Consider the following 21,872-nt stretch of genomic DNA (forward strand, 5'->3'; position numbering starts at 1 on the left):
GTTACGCATGAGCGCCAACATTCATCATGTCTGGAATGTATGCGAAAACATGACCTCTCTTATGTTGGGGGTAGCAGCTAAATATTACCGCTTTATTAAATTTATTGCCGATATCAACAGAGAAATACTGCGATCTTCTTGTAATGCTTCTGTCACACTACACCGAATAGGTCTTCCGTACAAGAAACGGATGGTATTTTAGTAAATCCGTTGTTGTTCGTCAATGATCGCTTTTATGTTCTTTTTATGTCCTGCTATCATCCGCCAAATGCGTTTCGTGTTAGGTGATGTTCGTTAAGTCCGTCGGCATGCACAAAACTTGAACGGAGTGTACCGAATACACATGTTCGGTATTTATCCGATGTGTGTTCGTATGGTGCTGAATATTGCCGGAGTTTGTTCGCTCTCCTTTCGCTCATGTTCGTTCTTTGTTCGCTGCACTCGGCCCGTGTTCGCTGCAAATACGTTCCTGTGAGGCCTTCACCACCGGATAGCATATTTTTGCATTCGGTGATGTACGTTGACCCAGACCGTGTTAGTGTCACACTACACGGATCGGTCTTCCGTATAAGAAACGGATGGTATTTTAGCAAATCCGTTAGTGTTCGTCAATGTTCGTTTTATGTTCTTCATATGTCCTGCTATTATCCGCCAAATGCGTTTCGTGTTAGGTGATGTTTGTTTAGTCCGTCGACAATACGTTTCAAGTTTTGTGAATGCACAAAACTTGAAACGGAGTGTGCCGAATACACATGTTCGGAAGTTGTCCGATGTGTGTTCGTACAGTTCTGTATATATACCCTGGGTTTGTTCGTTATTCTTTCGCTTATATACCGCAGGTGTTTGCAAGGTTTCAGGCGCTTGTGCGGATGTAGGCCTATGGCGAACATGTGCATCAATCATGGGGTGGGGATTTTCTGAAGGGTGTGTGACGCAATATCATATTTCCCCAGTACTTTAGTGACTGACAAGTAGAAAAAAGGGGGTAAGGAGAGAAAAAAGAAAAGAAAGTGAGAAAAATTGAAGAGAGAAGAGAAGAGAAAAAGTTAAATTGCACGTAATTTAGTAGGCCTATGCATGTAAGTAGTATTGAGCATGTTGAGGGAGGGGCACTTTCTGAAGGGTAGAGGACGCAATATCAAATTCCTACCATGTATTGACAAGAAAGAAAAAAGAAGAGAAAACATGGAAAAGGTTAAATTGTATGTTATTGAGTAGGCCCAGGATAGTATATAGTAAGCCTAAGTATAGGCCTGTGATTATTATAGGCAGTGCTTTAAATGTCGTCCTTGGCCCCAAAGCCTGTGAAAATTACTGCCGGCCTGTCGATATGTAGGGCCCATGACATTTTGTCACCAAAATCAGTATTTAAGACGGACTTAGGTCTATTACTGACTTTATTTTGAAAAATGGACAAGTCTTCCTTTTTGCTTCTGCTATGGACATCCACGTGTTATTTTTAAAACAATTGTTTATATTATACAATAATTGTGAAAACTTTTCAATGGCTTCAATTAGGCTTTCGTTTCACCAATTTGTGGCTGTTTCAAACTAAAATAGTACCCAATAATAGTGCTAAAATTGATCCAAAAATGACAAATGGCTTCAATTGGGCCCTCATTGTCCAAAGGTTTTTCACCTCTATTGCCCCATGACGCTGGTTGCCCTGATATATCAGATTTGTAGCCCTTTTGTACTTATTAGCCAATATTTGACCATTTTCGTCAAAGTTTCCCCCCTTAAAAGTTGTCTTTCCCCACTTTGTTCACCCTCTGAAAAAGTGCTTGCTACGTCACTGCCTCTAAGGGGTCAAAAACCCTCTCAAACACCCTCTCCTCCCCCACTTTTCTGATAGTGTGGACGTCCCTGTTGGTGCCACATGCCACGGATTCGCCGGTTATTTGTCGGACGTTGAACGATTGAATATAAAACGCCTGCAGGATTATTAGCGCCACAACGCATAGAGAGACGAACGGAATCGGATCCCAAAATCCGGACATTTGTCGGACGTTGACCCCAAATCCGGTCATTTGTCGGACGTTTAACGATCGAATATAAGACGCCTGCAGGATTATTAGCGCCACAACGCATAGAGAAACGAACGGAATCGGACCCCATATCCGGTCATTTGTCGGACGTTGAACGATCGGATATAAGACGCCTGCAGGGTTATTAGCGCCACAACGCATAGAGAGACGAACGGAATCGGACCCAAAATCCCATCGAATCTTCTGCCGGACTGGTGATTTTTCCACCGAATAAAATATTTTTGTATTCGGTGATGTACGTTAATCCAGTCCGTCGTAGTGTGACAGACCTATAAGGTTGAGTGGCAATGACAAATGGACATTCCGAATGAAATAGTCATGGGAATTAGACATCTTTAGCTTGTTTCGTTGTTGAAGGATTCAATCATGTTTCATCATACGTTGTTCATCATCGATTAACAACTGCGTCCGCGGCGTCTGCGTGGTTTACTTACCGGGCAGCTAAAGCTGCCCTCGCTAAGTAAACCACTCAGACGACGCTGACGCATCGTGTTAATCGGTGATGAACAATGGTGAAACATGATTGAATCCCTAAATTAATTAATAGCCAATCAGGGATTGATTATATAGAATGGCCAGCCAATCACAAAAGGGAATACATATTATCTCGGAGTGTGGTTAGAAAATGGCCAATTGAAATTCTGGTTTGTAAAATGTGTTATCGATGATTAACAGCCAATCAGGGATTGATTATTTAGATGGCCAGCCAATCACAGCAGGGAATACAGATTATCTTGGAGTGGGTTTAGAAAGTGGCCAATGTAAAATCAGGTTAGTAAATCCAGTATAAGTTAACAGCCAATCAGGGATTGATTATATAGAATGGCCAGCCAATCACAGCAGGGAATACAGATTATCTTGGAGTGGGTTTAGAAAATGACCAATGTAAAATCAGGTTAGTAAATGCAGTATAAGTTAATAGCCAATCAGGGCTTGATTATATAGAATGGCCAGCCAATCACAGCAGGGAATACAGATTATCTTGGAGTGGGGTTAGAAAGTGGCCAATGTAAAATCAGGTTAGTAAATCCAGTATAAGTTAACAGCCAATCAGGGATTGATTATGTAGAATGGCCAGCCAATCACAGCAGGGAATGCAGATTATCTTGGAGTGGGGTTAGAAAATGGCCAATGTAAAATCAGGTTAGTAAATGCAGTATAAGTTAATAGCCAATCAGGGTTTGATTATATAGAATGGCCAGCCAATCACAGCAGGGAATACAGATTATCTTGGAGTGGGGTTAGAAAGTGGCCAATGTAAAATCAGGTTAGTAAATCCAGTATAAGTTAACAGCCAATCAGGGCTTGATTATATAGAATGGCCAGCCAATCACAGCAGGGAATGCAGATTATCTTGGAGTGGGGTTAGAAAATGGCCAATGTAAAATCAGGTTAGTAAATGCAGTATAAGTTACTAGCCAATCAGGGCTTGATTATATAGAATGGCCAGCCAATCACAGCAGGGAATACAGATTATCTTGGAGTGGGTTTAGAAAATAGCCAATGTAAAATCAGGTTAGTAAATGCAGTATAAGTTAATAGCCAATCAGGGCTTGATTATATAGAATGGCCAGCCAATCACAGCAGGGAATGCAGATTATCTTGGAGTGGGTTTAGAAAATAGCCAATGTAAAATCAGGTTAGTAAATGCAGTATAAGTTAATAGCCAATCAGGGCTTGATTATATAGAATGGCCAGCCAATCACAGCAGGGAATACAGATTATCTTGGAGTGGGTTTAGAAAATAGCCAATGTAAAATCAGGTTAGTAAATGCAGTATAAGTTAATAGCCAATCAGGGCTTGATTATATAGAATGGCCAGCCAATCACAGCAGGGAATACAGATTATCTTGGAGTGGGTTTAGAAAGTGGCCGATGTAAAATCAGGTTAGTAAATGCAGTATAAGTTACTAGCCAGTCAGGGATTGATTATGTAGAATGGCCAGCCAATCACAGCAGGGAATGCAGATTATCTTGGAGTGCAGTTAGAAAATGGCCAATGTAAAATCAGGTTAGTAAATGCAGTATAAGTTACTAGCCAGTCAGGGATTGATTATGTAGAATGGCCAGCCAATCACAGCAGGGAATGCAGATTATCTTGGGAGTGGGGTTAGAAAGTGGCCGATGTAAAATCAGGTTAGTAAATGCAGTATAAGTTACTAGCCAGTCAGGGATTGATTATGTAGAATGGCCAGCCAATCACAGCAGGGAATACAGATTATCTTGGAGTGGGGTTAGAAAATGGCCAATGTAAAATCAGGTTAGTAAATGCAGTATAAGTTACTAGCCAGTCAGGGATTGATTATGTAGAATGGCCAGCCAATCACAGCAGGGAATACAGATTATCTTGGAGTGGGGTTAGAAAGTGGCCGATGTAAAATCAGGTTAGTAAATGCAGTATAAGTTACTAGCCAATCAGGGCTTGATTATGTAGAATGGCCAGCCAATCACAGCAGGGAGTTGACTTAAAAAATGGCAGATGAACCATTTTGATAAGTCATTGCAAATTTAACCAAGAATATGTCATCTTATATCACTCGTACATAAATTCTAGACAGTTCATTGGTTGATTACCATTTATCATTTTTACTATCACCCTCTCCGTGTGATAGTCTTTACCATCATGTTCTCTGCCTTAGTGCGCCTGCGCCACGCCGTGCGCGGACTCTTGGACTCGCCGATTTAGTTATGGGGTGGACCTCAAAATGTGAAGTATATCACGGCAAAACATGGTGTTATGTTGATGAAAAAATGTATTTTCTACCTTAAATAGTATTTTAGTGATAGAATTTATGCACGAGTGATATAAAACAAATATTAACTGTCTTAAATTAGGTGTAATGGTCGAAAATATAATCACTCGGTGAAAGATGTATTGTTCCATTCCACTCGCCGCCCGCTCGTGGAATGGAACAATCCATCTTTCACCTCGTGATTATATTTCAACCATCACACTCATAGACAGTTAATATTTGTATAATGGCCCAGGGGTTGGAATGGGGGTACTCAAATTTGGTTTTGGTGGGGGTGTGCTCCTGATAATTTTGAAAGTTTGAAAATTTGACATCAATGTACCAAATTCTCCAAACAACTTAGATCCATCTCTTTACTAAAAGTCAAATTTTTCAGCCGAATCTAACACAGTTTCCCAATTTTTCTCAACAATTTTGTCAAATTTAGACAATTTTGGCTACAAGGAGGCAAAGTTAACCTGTAGGATATTTTATGAATGTTGTGAAAAAATGATTCATCCATATTCCAACATTAGCTTGGACACAGAGGGTTATTGATATGTAACATGATCAATGGGAATGAGTCACATGTCGACCCTTGTCGAAAATGAGTTTTACATATGTTTCTAAAGAGGACATTTAGAGCTTTCTGAAACTGAAAACCCCATGTTGACACAACTTTTCTTTGCAAAGTTACATGAATTTATCAATCGCTAAAAACAATATAAAACACTTTCTTTGCCAATATCTCAAATCAATATTAGCGACATCCGACTCATTTCCCTTGATCGTGTCACATATACCAAATGGCCGAAAATGTGACCCACGTTTACGCCATGTACTGAGTACCGATAAGTTTATCTTTTAGATATTTTAAGTAAGTTTAGTCTGTTGGGGTTTTTTTTCTTCAGACAATATTGAACTATTTTGCCAACATTTTCTGTTCTTTTCTCTTCAAACCTTCAGCATCAATCTAGGACCGTCATCCATCGGTGTCATCCGTCCAACTCGTCAGGTTGCCGATGGCAACTGGCACTCCTTGTTCATTCAGAGAAGCGGATCTTTTGTCACGATATATATTGACAACTTTGCCCCCATGAACTTTGACCTCGGTGGACGCTTCACTGGTTTGGATACCGAGGGATTGTATTATTTTGGTGAGTGAAAAAGATAAAAATTAATGATTTTTTTGTTTGTTCAAAAAACAACTGGAGCAAATTGTTCCATTTTCAACTTGCCTGAACTATGTTTAGAGGGGAGACTTATTAGTGGTTACTATGATGTGTGTGTGTGTTATATTGAGAACCATAAGGATGGCGATGACTTATTTGCTGGGAGTAGCATGACCAGAGGTTTGAGACCTGACTAGATTTTCAACGAAAAATATGCTAATTAAGTATGTAAACATCTCAAAAAAAGTAACTAACCCCCCTTAAATAATGACCATTATTCAAAAACGGGCGATTGTATTACAAATCTGTAAAATGCATGGAAGAATAATTTATTTCTGCACATTTTGACACCTCATTTGTAGCAATCGACTAAATATTGAAGTCACAGCGTACATTTAAATCAATGTAACCCAAGATTTGAAAGTTGCAGTAAATTGTATTGATTTTGTATTCAGTGTAATGAAAGGAAATCTGTGTAATGATATCTGAGTGTTTTTGCATTGTAAAATTTTGTATGTAAGTGCAACTTTCAAATCTGGACCTCACTACATTAAATTGACAGGTGTTTTATTGTTTTCTGGGCTATCGTATCAAATCAGGTGTGAAAATGCGCAGAAATAAATTCTGCTTCCAACGCATTTTACAGATTTGTAATACAATAGCCCTTTTGAATAATGGCCATTATTTAAGGGGGTTAGTTACTTTTTTTGAGATGTTTAATTTGTATTGTATTATTTATTCATGTCAAACAAAATAACCTTGTAAACAGATTATCTGGAAATCCGTATGGGTTACAGTGATGCACTGAACTTGATGGGCTTAGCACGGCCAGATGTTCTTGAGACCTGATCAGATATTCAATTCAATATATTCTAATAAATTAGCTGATTTGCATCATAAATTATGCGTTTCAAGCCAAATAACTTTATGATTATCTGGGGTTCTGTATGGGTTAGTGACATAACTTGGTGACGGGTAGTACAGTTGGAGGTTCTCAACCTGATTAGATATTCAGCGCAAAATAGGCTAACTAAGAACTGGTAGCTAATTTGCATAATATATGCATATCAAGCCAAGTAACCTGTGAACAGATTATCTGTAGATTTGTATGGGTTACAGTGACATAACGTAGTGGGGGTAACACAGCCAGTGAAAGCCGACAAAATGTTCTTCACCCTTTTTCAAACTTGGTCCCATTTCTGAAAGTTTACGGGGTCTGCATCTTTTACACAACCATTTTGTTATAGAATTAAGTTCACCGGCCACATACACAGGCAATAACAGTCAATTTGAATTAAAGAAATGTCGGTGATTTAACGTGCGCTACACCTTAGTACCAGCCCACTTCAACAATTATTCCGCTGCCATTAGGGTATATCAGAATCATTTCCGCTTCCACAAGTCCGCAACTGATGCGCAGGTACTCTCAGCGACTTAGATTGTGATTACCCCCAGCAGCTCCCCAATTTACACCTGGGTGGAGTGAAGCAATTGGGAATTAAGCCGTCTTGCTTAAGGACGCAACACACTGGCCGTGGTGGGGCTCGAACCTGCAACCTTTCGATTACGAAGCTTGCGCCCTAACCATTATGCCACTAAAGAAATCACATCAAATTATTTTAATTATTTAACTTCATACTAAAATACTAAACATTCACATAATTTTTGCTACTTAGACAGGGCCGGATTTACCATTGGGCCAGATGGGCCCCCAAAATTGCCATGTGCATCTTACTTTTTAGCCCGAAAAACATCATATTTTGGGCCAAAATAGGGTACACTGGCCCTTTATATAGCCAAATTCAGCTCATTTTGGGCTGAAATAGTCTGAAAAAGTTTTTAAAAATTCGCGTGCTTCTCGCGCAAATGTCCTCATAAATCGGAACAAAATATGCTCCTCTCCCTCAAAATTATAATGCTTCCTCCTCCAAGCACTGTCGATCAATCTTATAGTATTAATACGTAAGCCAACACTTGGCCACTTACGTGCACATGCCTACCATACGGTGAGTTGGGGGCCTCCAAATTTTGGCCTGACCCAGGGCCACCAAAAAGGTAAATCCGGCCCTGTACTTAGTTACAATGTTACCATCATATAGTATTGATCCAAAAAAATTGAAATAATTAGATTATTAAATACTTTAAACATGAAAATGTTGCACAGACACCTTAGAATATTGAAATTACAGTTTAAAATGCAAATAGTGTACAGCTTCATACATCTTGGATTTCATTTAAATATGCAAACGTTGTATAGATAGACTTCATACAGAAATATTAAAATTATTTTAAATACTGTCAAATACATTTGTATGCAGATGTGTACTGAATCCATATATAAATATCTTAAATTACATTAAAATATTGTAAAACATATAAATATTATACAAAACCAATACACATATCTATAGAACATTAAAATACTATAAAATATGTTAATGTTGTACATAACCATACATAAATCAAATGTTGTACAAAATATTACAGGTATTAGAACGTTTTAAATTATGGTGTACATAACCGTACATAAAATCTTAGAACATTCAAAAATATCATAAAATATGTAAATGTTGTACTCAAAATGTTGTACAGAACATTACATGTAATTATATTGATCATTTAAAAACATGTTAATTTTGTATCCCATACAAAAATTCTTAAGCATTGAAAATACTGTAAAATATTTAAATATACTGAATTCATACACAATCTTAGAACCTTAAAAATACTGGCAAACATACAAATGTTGTACAGAACATTACATTAAAATACTGTAAAACATGTTAATTTTGTATCCCATACAAAAATCTTCAAACATTGAAAATACTGTAACATATATGTAAATGTAGAAAGATTCGAGCCAGGTATACCAACTTGGTGTGGGGAACAAAGATAAAGACAAGATAAAAACTAATGCAGTATGTAAACCAGAATGGTGTACATGCACTCTTACGTCTGCATTAGAAAAAATCCGAAACCACAGGGATGGTAGACAAAGTTAACAAAAATACAACCGACGTTTCGAGCAGATAAACTGCTCTTCTTCAGGGACAGACAACAAAATATAAAAGCAAACAACGAACACTACATACTGTAACTGTAGTTTTTGACTTGAATTTTATTTTTATATTTATTTTTATATTTTTTTTTTTTAACTACAGTTACAGTATGTAGTTTTCGTTATTAAAATACTGTAAAACATGTTAATTTTATATCCCATAAATCTTCAAACATTGAAAATACTGTAAAATATGTAAATGTACTGAATTCATACACAAATCTTAGAACTTAGAAATACTGTTAAACATACAAATGTTGTGCAGAACATTACAAATAATTATATTGGATCATTAAAATTAATTTTGTATCCCATACATAAATCTTGAAACATTGAAAAAACTGTATTTTATGTAAATGTTGTACTGCATTCATAAATATACATATATCTCAGTAACCAAACATAAAATCTTAGAACATTCACAGTACTGTAAAAATAACTATGTCAAATAGTTATAACCGCAAAACAATTGCATTTTTACTTGACAGCGCAGAATATCATTTTATATTCAACACTTTGACCTCAACCTTGTCTGCATGTAGTGAATATTTTTCACCTTTTTCAATTTCTTCGACCAGCAATTCCCCTCATTGGGATGTTCTCTTCTTGACCTCTGTGTTTACAACATGGACATTTCTCTTTGTTAAACAAAAGTCCCACGAATGTATACAGAAATGGATTGATGGTGGAATTGATTGGCAACACAAATGTTGCTATCCAGGCATAAGTTGTAGGGCTGACTTCAACTGCGCCAGCCTGGACAAGGATCGATACAATCCCAATTGGTACCCAGCAAAAAAAATCAGAGAGGACAAGAAGAGACATTTTCATAGCCATGCGTATTTCTTCTCTTGATTGTCGAGAACGTCCGCAATCTCTACTAGTTTTTCTAGCTGTGGCGAAAATATTGATATAACAGAAGCCCACTACTGAGAAACAGATAAGGTTGAGACCAGTAAACATGGCCAGAGAAAAATACATGTTCACCTTGCTATAATCAAGGGTATTCTTTGTTTTGCGCTCATTAATAGCCCCAAGCCAAAGACCATCATGACTAAATCCGATCGCTTCCGTGGTGGATACAAAACTGTCATTATAAACCTTTAATTTTGAAATTGGTAGGCCAACACAAACCTCCGAATTTCTGTAAAAATCAGAATCTATGCCTGCTAATACAAAGGAGGTGATGCTAAAACAAAATGCAAGTAACCAAAGCATGCCTATTAATAAACGCGCTAATGCTGTATCCAACCGTCGACCACCGAATGGGTACTTAATGCCTAGGAACCTATCTATGCTTATAAGTGTTATAAAGAAAGCTGAAGCCTCACTGGATAATACAGATAAGGCCCCAGCAAATCTACACAGCACACTTCTTCGCCAGGTTTCGGAATTAGATGGGAAAAAATCTGCATAATATCCATCTACTGAAAGCAAAATAATAAGGTATATGCACATAGTGAGATCAGATATTGAGAGGTTTGTGATCAAAAGAAACTGGACCTTGTTACTTTCCCGCTTTTGCCTAAATCTGGTGTACAGAGTATAAATATTTCCAAATATGCCAAATATACTCATAAACCACATAACAATTCGAAGGAAGTTCAATGGCAAAATACGCTCACATGTTAGGAATGGAGAGGGTGTCTCATCACTTTCACACTGGACAGATGTTGCATAACAACATATTGCAGCTCTGGTGACTAAGATGGTGGTTTCATTATTCAACCCTGAAAATACTTCACTGTGTATCCACAGCAGCGAGTTGGCTCTGATGTTTACTGTTTGTAAAGAGGTACACTTTGACAGTATTGGAATTTGATCCAAATAATTATGAGACAAGTTTAAAAACTGTAAGTAAATGAGACTGTCAAAAATGTTTTTGGGAAGATAACGGTTGGTTATGATCAAGTCTCAGCTCTCTGAGGCTGGTTTGATTTTGAAATGTGTTAGGATGGAGAAACCGTAGCTTGTTGTTGTGTAACCTTAGAATTTGTAGGCGCCTCAGTGATCCAAAAGTGTTCAGTACTAGCTCATGTAAGAAAATATTGTGTGAGTATAGCTCCAAATTATCCAGTCCTTCAAACTCACCAGGATTTATTGCATGCAATGCATTTTGCGACAGGTCTAAGTTCTCCAGACTTGCCAGTCCTTCAAACACACCAGGCTGTATCTCTTGCAATGTATTGTTATTCAGGAGTAACCACTCCAGACTTGCCAGTCCTTCAAACACACCAGGATGTACCTCTTGCAATGCATTGTTATACAGGTATAACCTCTCCAGACTTGCCAGTCCTTCAAACACACCAGGCTGTATTTCTTGCAAGGCATTGGTATGCAGGGCTAACCACTCCAGTCTTACCAGTCCTTTAAACACACCAGGCTGTATCTCATGCAATGCATTGTTATCCAGATATAACCACACCACTTTTGCCAGTCCTTCAAACACACCAGGCTGTAACTCTTGCAATGAATTGTTAGACAGGTCTAAGTTCTCCAGACTTGCCAATCCTTCAAACACGCCAGGCTGTATCTCATGCAATGCATTGTTATCCAGGTCTAACCACTGCAGACTTGCTAGTCCTACAAATACACCAGGCTGTATCTCTTGCAATGAATTGTTATTCAGGAATAACCACTTCAGACTTCCCAGTCCTTCAAACACACCCAACTGTATCTCTTGCAATGCACTGGTATGCAGGTCTAACCACTCCAGACTTGCCAGTCTTTCAAACGCACCAGGTTGTATCTCTTGCAATGCATTATTTTGCAGGTATAAGTACTCCAGATTTGCCAGTCCTTCAAATACACCAGGCTGTATCTCTTGCAATGCATTGTTATCCAGGGATAACTCCTCCAGACTTGCCAGTCCTTCAAACACATCAGGCTGTATCTCTTGCAATACATTGTTAGACAGGTATAACCATTTCAGACTTGCCAGTCTTTCAAACACACCAGGCTGTATCTCTTGCAATGCAATACCACTCAGTGATAGTGATTTTAAGGATCTGCCAAACATTTCAAATACCAGCGGTTTTATGCTATGCAAAGTACTGCCACGCCACTCAAGAGATTCCACCTTATTAAATGGATACGGAACTTGAGTCATAATTCCATCTGAGCAATTACTGATTATGGTGTTATTATCCAAGGTACAGGTACAATTAGATGGGCAATCTATTTGACATGTTAAGCTTAGCAATGAACTTGGATTAACGGAGGAATTAAGTGAATATTCCTCACTCCCTTCACATGTCATTATATCATCGCTGTCTTGTCCGTTAACAGTCAGAAGCTCACTACACACAAATAAAAGCAAATATAACACCAGTGGTATCCCTATATAGCCTATGAGTTTACAATGGATACTCCAATAACAGATGTGATTAGCCATAGTGGTGTTGTCAGCTCGGTTGCATCTCACAAAATGATCACTTCATCAGGTCACAAACTGATCAGGTTATCGAACCAATTACTTGATTGGCTGTTCTGCAACGCGTGTAATTGTATATACTGGTCACTAATGGGCTATTACTGTTGAAATGTGTACACCCTGTGGAAGTCATAACCTTATTCTTCTACACAGGAGTGTGAATTTCAAATTACTATCAACACCCCCCCAAAAAAAAATCATAGGTACTTATAGAAAGTTAGAAATGGTAATAACACAATTTCCAAAATTTCTTACTCTGGTCTGAGTTTATCAGATCATTATTTCAGGCACAATTAGGTTTAATCATTATTGATAAATTTACTCCAATGTATAAAGCAATGAATTTTCTACACATAGAAGACTTGATATACCTAACACCAAAGGTAACTACTGTACTCAGTTTTATAAGCCGCCGCTGTTCGTAATCTTTAATTTGACCTCCCATTTGTGATAATTGAGCATGCAATGATGGACATCTTGGGCAAGAAACTCTGTTATCGTCCACTCTGCACTTTATAGTGTTAATGGGTACTTAAAGCACAGAAAGTATGGCAATGATTAATGGTCAACCTGATCAAGTGCAGCTTTGGACTTGGATGCTAATGGACACTCTGGCCATCAATTTGTATCAATAATTAAGGTGTGAAATGGGCTATTCCAGTTGAAATCCACACTACCCCTGTGGAAGATTTTCCACAGAGGGAGTATGTTTTTCAAATGTAATTGGTCAGGGTTAATCATTTTGAAACCCATACTCTCCCTGTATTATGGCTTTACCTATATCTTCCACAACTGGAGTGAGTATTTCAAATGGGAGTTACCCAACTGTATATTCTATTTGAAACTTATACTCCCGCTGCGTAAGACTTTAGCTAAATCTTCCACAGGGGTAGTGTGGATTTTAATTGGAATAGCCCAATTAAAGAAGACATATTCCGTAACAAGGTGTATATTTCCGATTTTTGCGGAAAGTGGCGGCTAATGAAACTGAGTAGTTACTTGTGCCAGGCGGTGATAGATTTTTGGATGATTTGGGGTCAAAAGATTTTTCCCTAATAGAAAACAAATCTCAATTTAGTGAACAAGAATACCTTAAAATTAATTTTAAAAATTCAGATTTTTGCCTCTTTGAACAAGCATAGATGTGCCAATGAAACGGACAATGGTAACCGTATAGGATAAAAGGCACTTGAGTTTCTCTCTTTTTGAGAAACTATAGAAAGCTATCGTAGGACACATTTCGATTAATGGTGATTAAGACTTAGTTGATCTTTTTATTAATCTCATCAGCTACATTTTGCTCAGCTTAATTTTCAGATCACCAAGTATTTTGGTATATTTATTCATAGTAGAAACATAAATCTGCATAGCTATATAACTTAGGTCTAAAATACCTAACTTTTTGACGTTGGCAATTTGGTCCATTTTTAGTGACAGAGTTTTTCTCTAAACATGGAAAATGCAATGTCTATTTTGGTTGTAATTTCTTCACAACCACCCATATTACAACCTCTATACGCATTTTTTGCATAGCAAAAACATAGCTTCTTTGTACCTAGAACTTAGCAATTAATTTGCATGAAGGTAAAATATATAGCTATACCAATGTATTCTCTAGCCCAGGTCTTCTCAACTGGCAGCGCGCGCCTTGGAGTCAGTCGAAGTGGCGCACGGTAATTTTTTTAAATAATTTTTTTCACATAAATCTTGAACAAAAAGGGGGTAAAAATACACACTCTGGTTCTTTAAAAAACCTTAAAATCCATGAGCTTCCTGGGGCGCTGTCCCCTGGACCCCCGATAAAGCACCACTGCACCTTACAAACACAGCGTCTTCTCTTGACATGTTCGCACTTCATGATCACTAAAATTTTCCAGTTGGCACTTCAAATAAACTAGTTGAGAAGGCCTGCTCTAGCCTACCGATATCTGAACATTAGATTGCATAACTGTATCACCCCCCTCGCCAAAGATATAGGCCTACCAATATCTGAATATTAGATTGCGTAACTCTATCACCCCCCTCCCTCATGATTCAAGAAAAATATAACACTAATTTTGTGGGATTAAAAACATTAATGAAACATAACTCAATCTTATCCTGTAGTGGGAAGTAACTAACAATAAAAGTGAAATTTTAAATGTTTGGCTGATTTGGGGGCAATCTAAGTTTTAGCAAACACATTTTCTATTCTAGTTTTTAACCAATTATTAAAATAAATAGTAAGATTAAGACTAATTAATCATTTAAATCTATGATCTGTGACCTTTTGTACACTTGACCGCAAAATTTTATCATACATATCTTGGTATCTTGATCCCAAATTTGAGTTGCCAGTCTCCAGATGAAGGTCAAAGTTGCGACCGAAATTTTGAGGTACAAAGTTGTGTTGAGATCATCATCATATGTTAATAATTAATTATATTAAAAAAAGCAGTGATTTATAGCACAGATGTTGATCCACAAGCCTCAGCACACTTTACAGGTTGTCACTGACCACTATGGCCCCACATCATTCCATAAACCATTAAACAACAATTCAGGGACTTTGCTGCTTCAAGAGCTCACACAAATAACCTCCGCAACCAGGAAACAGCTCCCCGAATTTCGTACGGGTTACAATAAGACAAATTAGCAGTGAGTTCCTTGTCCAGGGGAATTTCAAGCCAAATCAATTTTCCACGAGAGCGTACTATGCAATCTACCAACACAAATTAACTAAGAGTAATATCAAGATTCTGAATGCTTTTCATTTCAGGTGGACTTGGACTAGATGAAGACCTGTCTCAGTTAACCCACGGCCTATATTCAAGAGAATTTGTTGGGTGTATTGACAACATTCAATTGAGAGGTGATCTCTTGCTGGATCTGACAGAAGCAGAAGAAGGATATAATGTACGGTCATGTGATAATGGAAGCAGGTGAAAGCCAAAATGAAAGCTTTCCGGTAACCTGTGACTGTGACCAGCAATTCCATTACGTTACACAGCCCTTCAACAATTTGTTCTATTTTACCGATGTTTAGCTGACATGTGGGGTTAATAACTCATTCAACTATTATTCTCTGCCTCCTCTTAAGCTTCCAGTATGACACCAGTCTTTTTACCAATTGTCTACATTTGACAACTAAGGCTAAAATAAAGTTTGTCTTGGCTTCCTTTGGCCAAAAATCTAAGCGCTGTACATTTTTGTTTTCTGGGTTTTTTTTAGTCATAAAAGGCTATGCTTTATTTTATTGCATATTTGGTCCTTTTTTAGGCTGTTTTTTTTTTTTTTAATTTTTAAAAAAACTTAAAAAATAGGAATAAGAAATTGGCTAAAATGGACTGGACTGCATAAGATCATCTGATGTAACCGACTCCACTAAATTGCACAAGTTCAGGGTTTTTAAACGTCAAGACACACTTTATGTTTTTTATTTAAAAAAAATCGCAATGATGAATTAAAAAAAAGTGCAAAGGCGCTAAAGAATTCCTTTGTCAACTCAAGCTCGTATTTTAATTAGAGCATTGGGGGCAAAGTGGCCTTGTTGCAGGACATCTCCAGAAAATGTGCTCCAGTGTCTCTGGACTTTGGCAATAATATTATGAGTGCTCAACCATTCCACTTTCCGTTGAATATACTGCTAGCACATTCACCATCTGTTGGAATGCATTGGTATTTCTGCATCGCAGGATAGTGTAGTAGCTCTATGGGCAGTTTTGGATGCTGTGACACACCATATGTGACCCGTTCCGACAAAACCAGGAACAAGTCACATTTTTGACATTTCATTATTTGAATAGAATAAAAATGTAAGCACGGGACAATAAGCTTCAAAATGATACTTAAATTATATACATAGCATCAAATCAAACATTTGGATAATTTTGTAAATGATACCTTGATATTTGCAAAATTGCTAGTCTGAGTAATGTGCTAATTAGTTTCCTGCTTTACATAGGATTGAATAGGGATTATCATAGTTCAACTGTCAATGATTTATTAAATAAACCTCTTCTTAATAAGTACTTGAAATTATTTGAAATGTCAAATGTTTTTTGTTTATGGGAATGTCATCTTTAAAGGCCGCAACACAAAAACATGCCTGACGATCGGGTTTTGTTGCATGGAGCTGGTCACATATGCTAGTACCCTTTAATATTACAATGTACTGTGCCACACAGCCTAACCCAGTTATTTATAAATATATCTGTATACATATTTTTATATTCCATCAGATCTTTTGTATGCCTGTAAATTTGTTTTCTATCATTTATATATTTAAAAAAAAAAGAGATTGTAGTACACTATTGCTTTTATTGACCATGTATATCAAATGCAGTTGTTTTTGAAGTATGTGAGCTTTCAAAAATATTGAAAATATTTTACAAATGTATACAGAATTTGAATAACTGTTTTTAAGCTATTGTAATATCTGTCATATATTATCGTAAGCAGTTGCCTTTCTAAACGCAGTTGTCTTTCTATCGTGTCCCACCTAACAAGGTTACATGTAGACAATAAACCACATTTTGTGATTGTACAACAAACCGTTGTATTTTTTTTAGATACAATTTATTCATCCTTTCAACCTGTATCTACTGTGTTTCAACTGACAGTTTCCGAAACGTCTGCAAGTAAGTGGATATTTTATTGGACTAGTCATATGAAATCACAACTAACAATTCTACTATGAACAGTCCTGATGAATTTGTTCAAGAATGTTTCGACTCCGTATCTTAAAAGCAGCTTATGAGTGCATGATGACAGGCGTGTCAAGCGTGACTATTAAACCATCAAAATATCACACAACAAAAGTTGAACACAGGGACACCTTTGATTTGCCTTCATTGTATTTCTTGCTCTTTATTTTTCTCTGATATTTTGATTGCACAAAAGAAAGACATTGACAAGTTAAATATTGCACATCCAAATTTACACCCTCAAAAATAAAATTGACCAAGTTTTATTCTCTGTTCATCAGAATAAAATACTGTCTGCTGTGCTATATGGCTGAGTCTACATGAATATGTTAAATGCACCGCCAACTGCATGGTGAAAGTGAACCGTGTGTTGCAATAAACAGCTTGCTAAGGAATGCGGGCTAAGTATGCAAGTTGTGAAGCTGACATTCACTTGGATACCACATAGATTATATCATGAAAGTAAAGTTATATTTTGTTAACATGAACTTATAAATTATTTTCAAAATCTACATGTAACCTTTTGGGGAAATACCTGGTATAGTGTCAAATTAAAGTTGTAGTTCTAGTTTTGTATCAAGTTATTACCAGCATAATCATGAATATCAATGAGCTAATTTGCATATTTTCAAAATATGAATGCACTATAATGCAATAGCAGATACAATTCTGAGTTAGCAGGTAGTTCTGATATTCTATATTATTTGCATATTAATACCTTTTAATGAATTCATGATGTCATTTGCATATGATTTTGCCAAAATGTTGTGGGGTCATATTCACACACTGTGTTTAATAGTTGTATTACCTCTTCCAGCTACCATGATGCCTCGCACATATCATCGTGGATAGAATTTAGAAAGAAGATAAGAGGCATGTGTTGATAATAATTGTAGAGGTATATTGATATTTAATGGTAAAATCCTATTACCTATTACAATATAAAAACAAAGGTCCAAGGAAACTGTTAACACAGTTCTTGAAACAGATAATAGGCCAACCTTTAAAACATACAGTTTGCCTCAAAATGTTATTATCAACAAAGTTCTAAAAAGCAAAACCTAACAAAACAAGGAAAAAGATGCATTCCACAAAATGTTTGACTTCTGTCAAACGTTTTGGACTATTTTTAAGGTATCCTTTCCATAAATGCATTCCACAAAATGTTAAAACTATTGTCAAACGTTTTGGACTATTTATAAAGTATCCATACCATGCATAAATGCATTTCACAAACCTTACCATAAATTCCACAAAATGTGTAACTGCTGTCAAATGTTTTTGAAATATGTTTAAGGTATCCGTAACATAAATGCGTTTTACAAAAACTACTGTCAAACGTTTTGGATTTATGTTAAGGTATCCTTACCGTAATATGCATTCAACAAAATGTTTAACTGTTGTCAAACGTTTTGAACTATTTTTAAGGTATCCATACCATAAATACATTCCATAAAATATTTAATTAGTGCCAAATGTTTTGAACAATTTTTAAAGTATCCATAGCATAAATGCATATTACAAAATGTTTAACTGTTGTCAAGGTTTTGAACTATTTTTAAGGTATCCATACCATAAATGCATTCCACAAAATGTTTAACTACTGACTGTCAAATGTTTTGGACTATTTTTGAAGTATCCATACCATAAATACATTCCACAAAATGTTTAACTACTGACTGTCAAATGTTTTGAACTATTTTTAAGGTATCCATACCATAAATGCATTCCACAAAATGTTTAACTACTGACTGTCAAATGTTTTGGACTATTTTTGAAGTATCCATACCATAAATACATCCCATGAAATCTGTAACTACTATCAAAGGTTTTGGATTCTTTTTAAAGTATCCATACCATAAATGCGTTACACAAAATGTTTAACTTCTTTCAAACGTTTTGAACTATTTTAAAGTATCCATACCATAAATGCGTTGCACATAATGTTCAACTACTGTCAAACGTTGTGGACTACTTTTAAAATTAACCTTACCATAAGTGCATTCCATAAAATGTAAGTACTGTCAAAGGTTTTGGAATCTTTTTAAGGTATCCTAACCATAAATGCATATCACAAAATGTTTAACTACATGTATGTACTGTCAAACGTTTTGGATTCTTTTTTATAAAGGTATCCTTACCATTAATGCATTCCACAAAATGTTTAACTGCTGTCAAATGTTTGAATTATTTTTTAAAGTATCCATACCATAACTGCATTTCACAAAATGTTTCACTACTGTCAAACGTTTTGGACTATTTTAAAGGTATCCTTACCATAAATGCATTCCACAAAATGTTCAACTACTGTCAACCGTTGTAGACTATTTTAGCGTATCCGAACCATAATATTTTTTAAAATCTCAAATGACCTTGATAATGTTATTCCCATTATTTTAAGGGCAATATTTATATTATTTTATTCTCAGTATTGGACAAGGGTACATTTATATTGTGAATTAGATTTTAAACTAAGGTTTAATCTTGAGAATTGGGGGGGGGGGGGGTGGCACGATAATTTATTTGAGTCAATACGAGGATTCAAAGGGAGACACAGTTTGTGAGTCATGATAATAATCACATTTAACCTCAGGCAGTGACAGATCCACATAGATGCATGCCTGCTGTATCCCTTCCCTTGCTGGGGCAACCAAGAACAAAAGAGCCATTTTTAATTTGACAGGTGGGGTCATGAAAGGTCATATAAGAGTAAAATTATGAAAATGCTCCATTTCTCTCGAAAGCAAAACTGGTAATAATATCGATTGCGCTCAACCAGAATTCTATTTGGTGTTTCAGAATCTACTTTTAATATGTGTGTGTTGGGGTGTCTATAATTATGTGTGTAATAGTATTGTGCCTATGTAATTCTTAAAAGTGTATATTCTTGATGAAATCTTATATAACAGAACAGCTGGTCTGTTTATTATTAGCTTGTAGTCTTTCAGCCAGTGTGGCCAATATTGTACAAGAAATTATTTGTTAATAAAAAAATACTTGTCTTGTAAAACTTTGTTGCTGAGATTGATGATTACTGCTATTTCTTTTGTATAGTGCATACATTAATTTTAATAGCGGAATGTGTTTTTTGTCTGGGGGTCGGGAGGTGCGGACTGGGATTCTGAAACATATCCTCCTTTCCATTAGCAAAATTGCTGAACCAAGTCAGCCAGATGTTTTGCAAATAGTAAGATTTTTTTAATTCTGTAAGATATTAAATGTTTATTAACACTATTTTCAAAGAGGCTTGGGGTCCGCACAGAATGGAACATACCAATAACATTTCCCCTGCATGATGTGATCCCGAGAGGTTCTTGTTGGAAATGGCAGGTACAAGGATGTGCTCACTGTTGCGACAAAACACCAGAAACAGCACGGTGAAATTAGCTCGAGATTAGATATTCGTTATTACGTTGAATACAATGTATTAACATTTTTAATCGCTTTTCTACATCGATCAACGGTATTTGAGAACATTTTTGGACTTTCAAAAACATTTAGCCAAAAACTTCGTTATTTGGGCGCTTTAATGTTAAAAGCCACTTTAATGTTAATTTTGATTTAGTTGAGTGGGTGCTCCTGCAAAGTGGCATCGTATATTATATAGTACACCCGCTCTAAGGTATCCACAAAGTATATGGGTATTTTTTCTTCTTTGTCCTGGAACACTCAATCGGTTTAAAACACAATCATCTTTTCTTCCTTGAAACCCAGGTATCTATCATGGCAAATCCGTCGCCATTAATTATTATTTAATTACTCACACTTTGTGCGTAAGTGAAAATGGCAAAAATTATGGATGGCCTCTTAAAGGAGTTTCGTGATCCTAGCATCCTCTATTTATGTCATTTTTCATTAGATATCCATGAAAAAAACCTATTCCCAAAATTTCAGTTGATTCCGATTTTGCGTTCGCGAGTTATGCATGATTATGTGTATTACACTGCTCCATAGACAATGCGTTGTAATTTCGTTCTGGTGCACCAGAACGAAAATTCAAATTTCACGATATCTTTGCTAAACGAATTAATATGCAAGAAATATTTTGTACATAAACATTGCCTCATTTCAAATATTGAGTTTTAGTTTTGGTTTTGGTTTTGGTCACGTGGTTTCCTATTGTCCTGCCTAACCACTTGAATCACAAGATATCGAACTCATTGTTTCTACCTTTTGTTTAAAACTAAACATTTGTGACAGGTAGTATCGGTTTTGGTTTCAGTTTCTTATAAGTGGTGTGACGAATAAAATTACAGGATTTTCGAGTTACCTGATCTAAGTATACAAAAGAAATGTTTAAATTTCGCAGTGCAATATTCACGAGCAGAGAAGTCGAACAAAGCAGTCTACATTTGAAAGCATTGATTTAGTTTGAAAGCATTGACTTGAGACTACGAAATAGCCTAAGTTGATTTCACTGTGAAAATATATAGACCATCGAAATATTTCCACAGACATTACAATAGACACTTGACAGATTATGACTTCAGTGATATAAACACTATTATACACAACTCTATTTATATGCATGTCGCATGACGGAAGATCAATATCATAGAAAGCTGGTTTAAACTGACTTTTATTCTATTTATTGGAGAAGAGAGAGAGAGAAGAGATCGCCAGGGAAAGGGTGTGTGTGTGAGGGGGGGGTAAGGGTAAGGGAGAAAGAGAAACAGAGGGGAGAGAGCATTGGAAGTGGGAAGGGAAGGAGGGGGAAAGGGGAGCTCAAGAGTGGAGTGGAATA

General features: G+C 36.4%; 1 protein-coding gene across 2 annotated transcripts in view; it reads left to right on the forward strand.

Moving 5' to 3' along the window:
- Positions 1 to 21,872, forward strand: part of LOC140163035 (protein eyes shut homolog) — an 83,329-nt gene that overhangs the window by 33,505 nt on the left and 27,952 nt on the right. Inside the window, exons 16-17 of one of the 2 annotated variants that reach the window (XM_072186376.1) lie at positions 5,747 to 5,937; positions 15,202 to 20,129. In XM_072186376.1, coding sequence (XP_072042477.1) covers positions 5,747 to 5,937; positions 15,202 to 15,368 — 358 coding nt within the window. In that variant the 3' untranslated portion in view covers positions 15,369 to 20,129. Of the gene's footprint in view, positions 1 to 5,746; positions 5,938 to 15,201; positions 20,130 to 21,872 lie in introns of those variants that run through there. The other variant, XM_072186377.1, reaches the window with a different exon arrangement.

Source organism: Amphiura filiformis, chromosome 10 (genome assembly GCF_039555335.1).
Source record: "Amphiura filiformis chromosome 10, Afil_fr2py, whole genome shotgun sequence".
Classification (NCBI taxonomy): Eukaryota; Metazoa; Echinodermata; class Ophiuroidea; order Amphilepidida; family Amphiuridae; genus Amphiura; species Amphiura filiformis.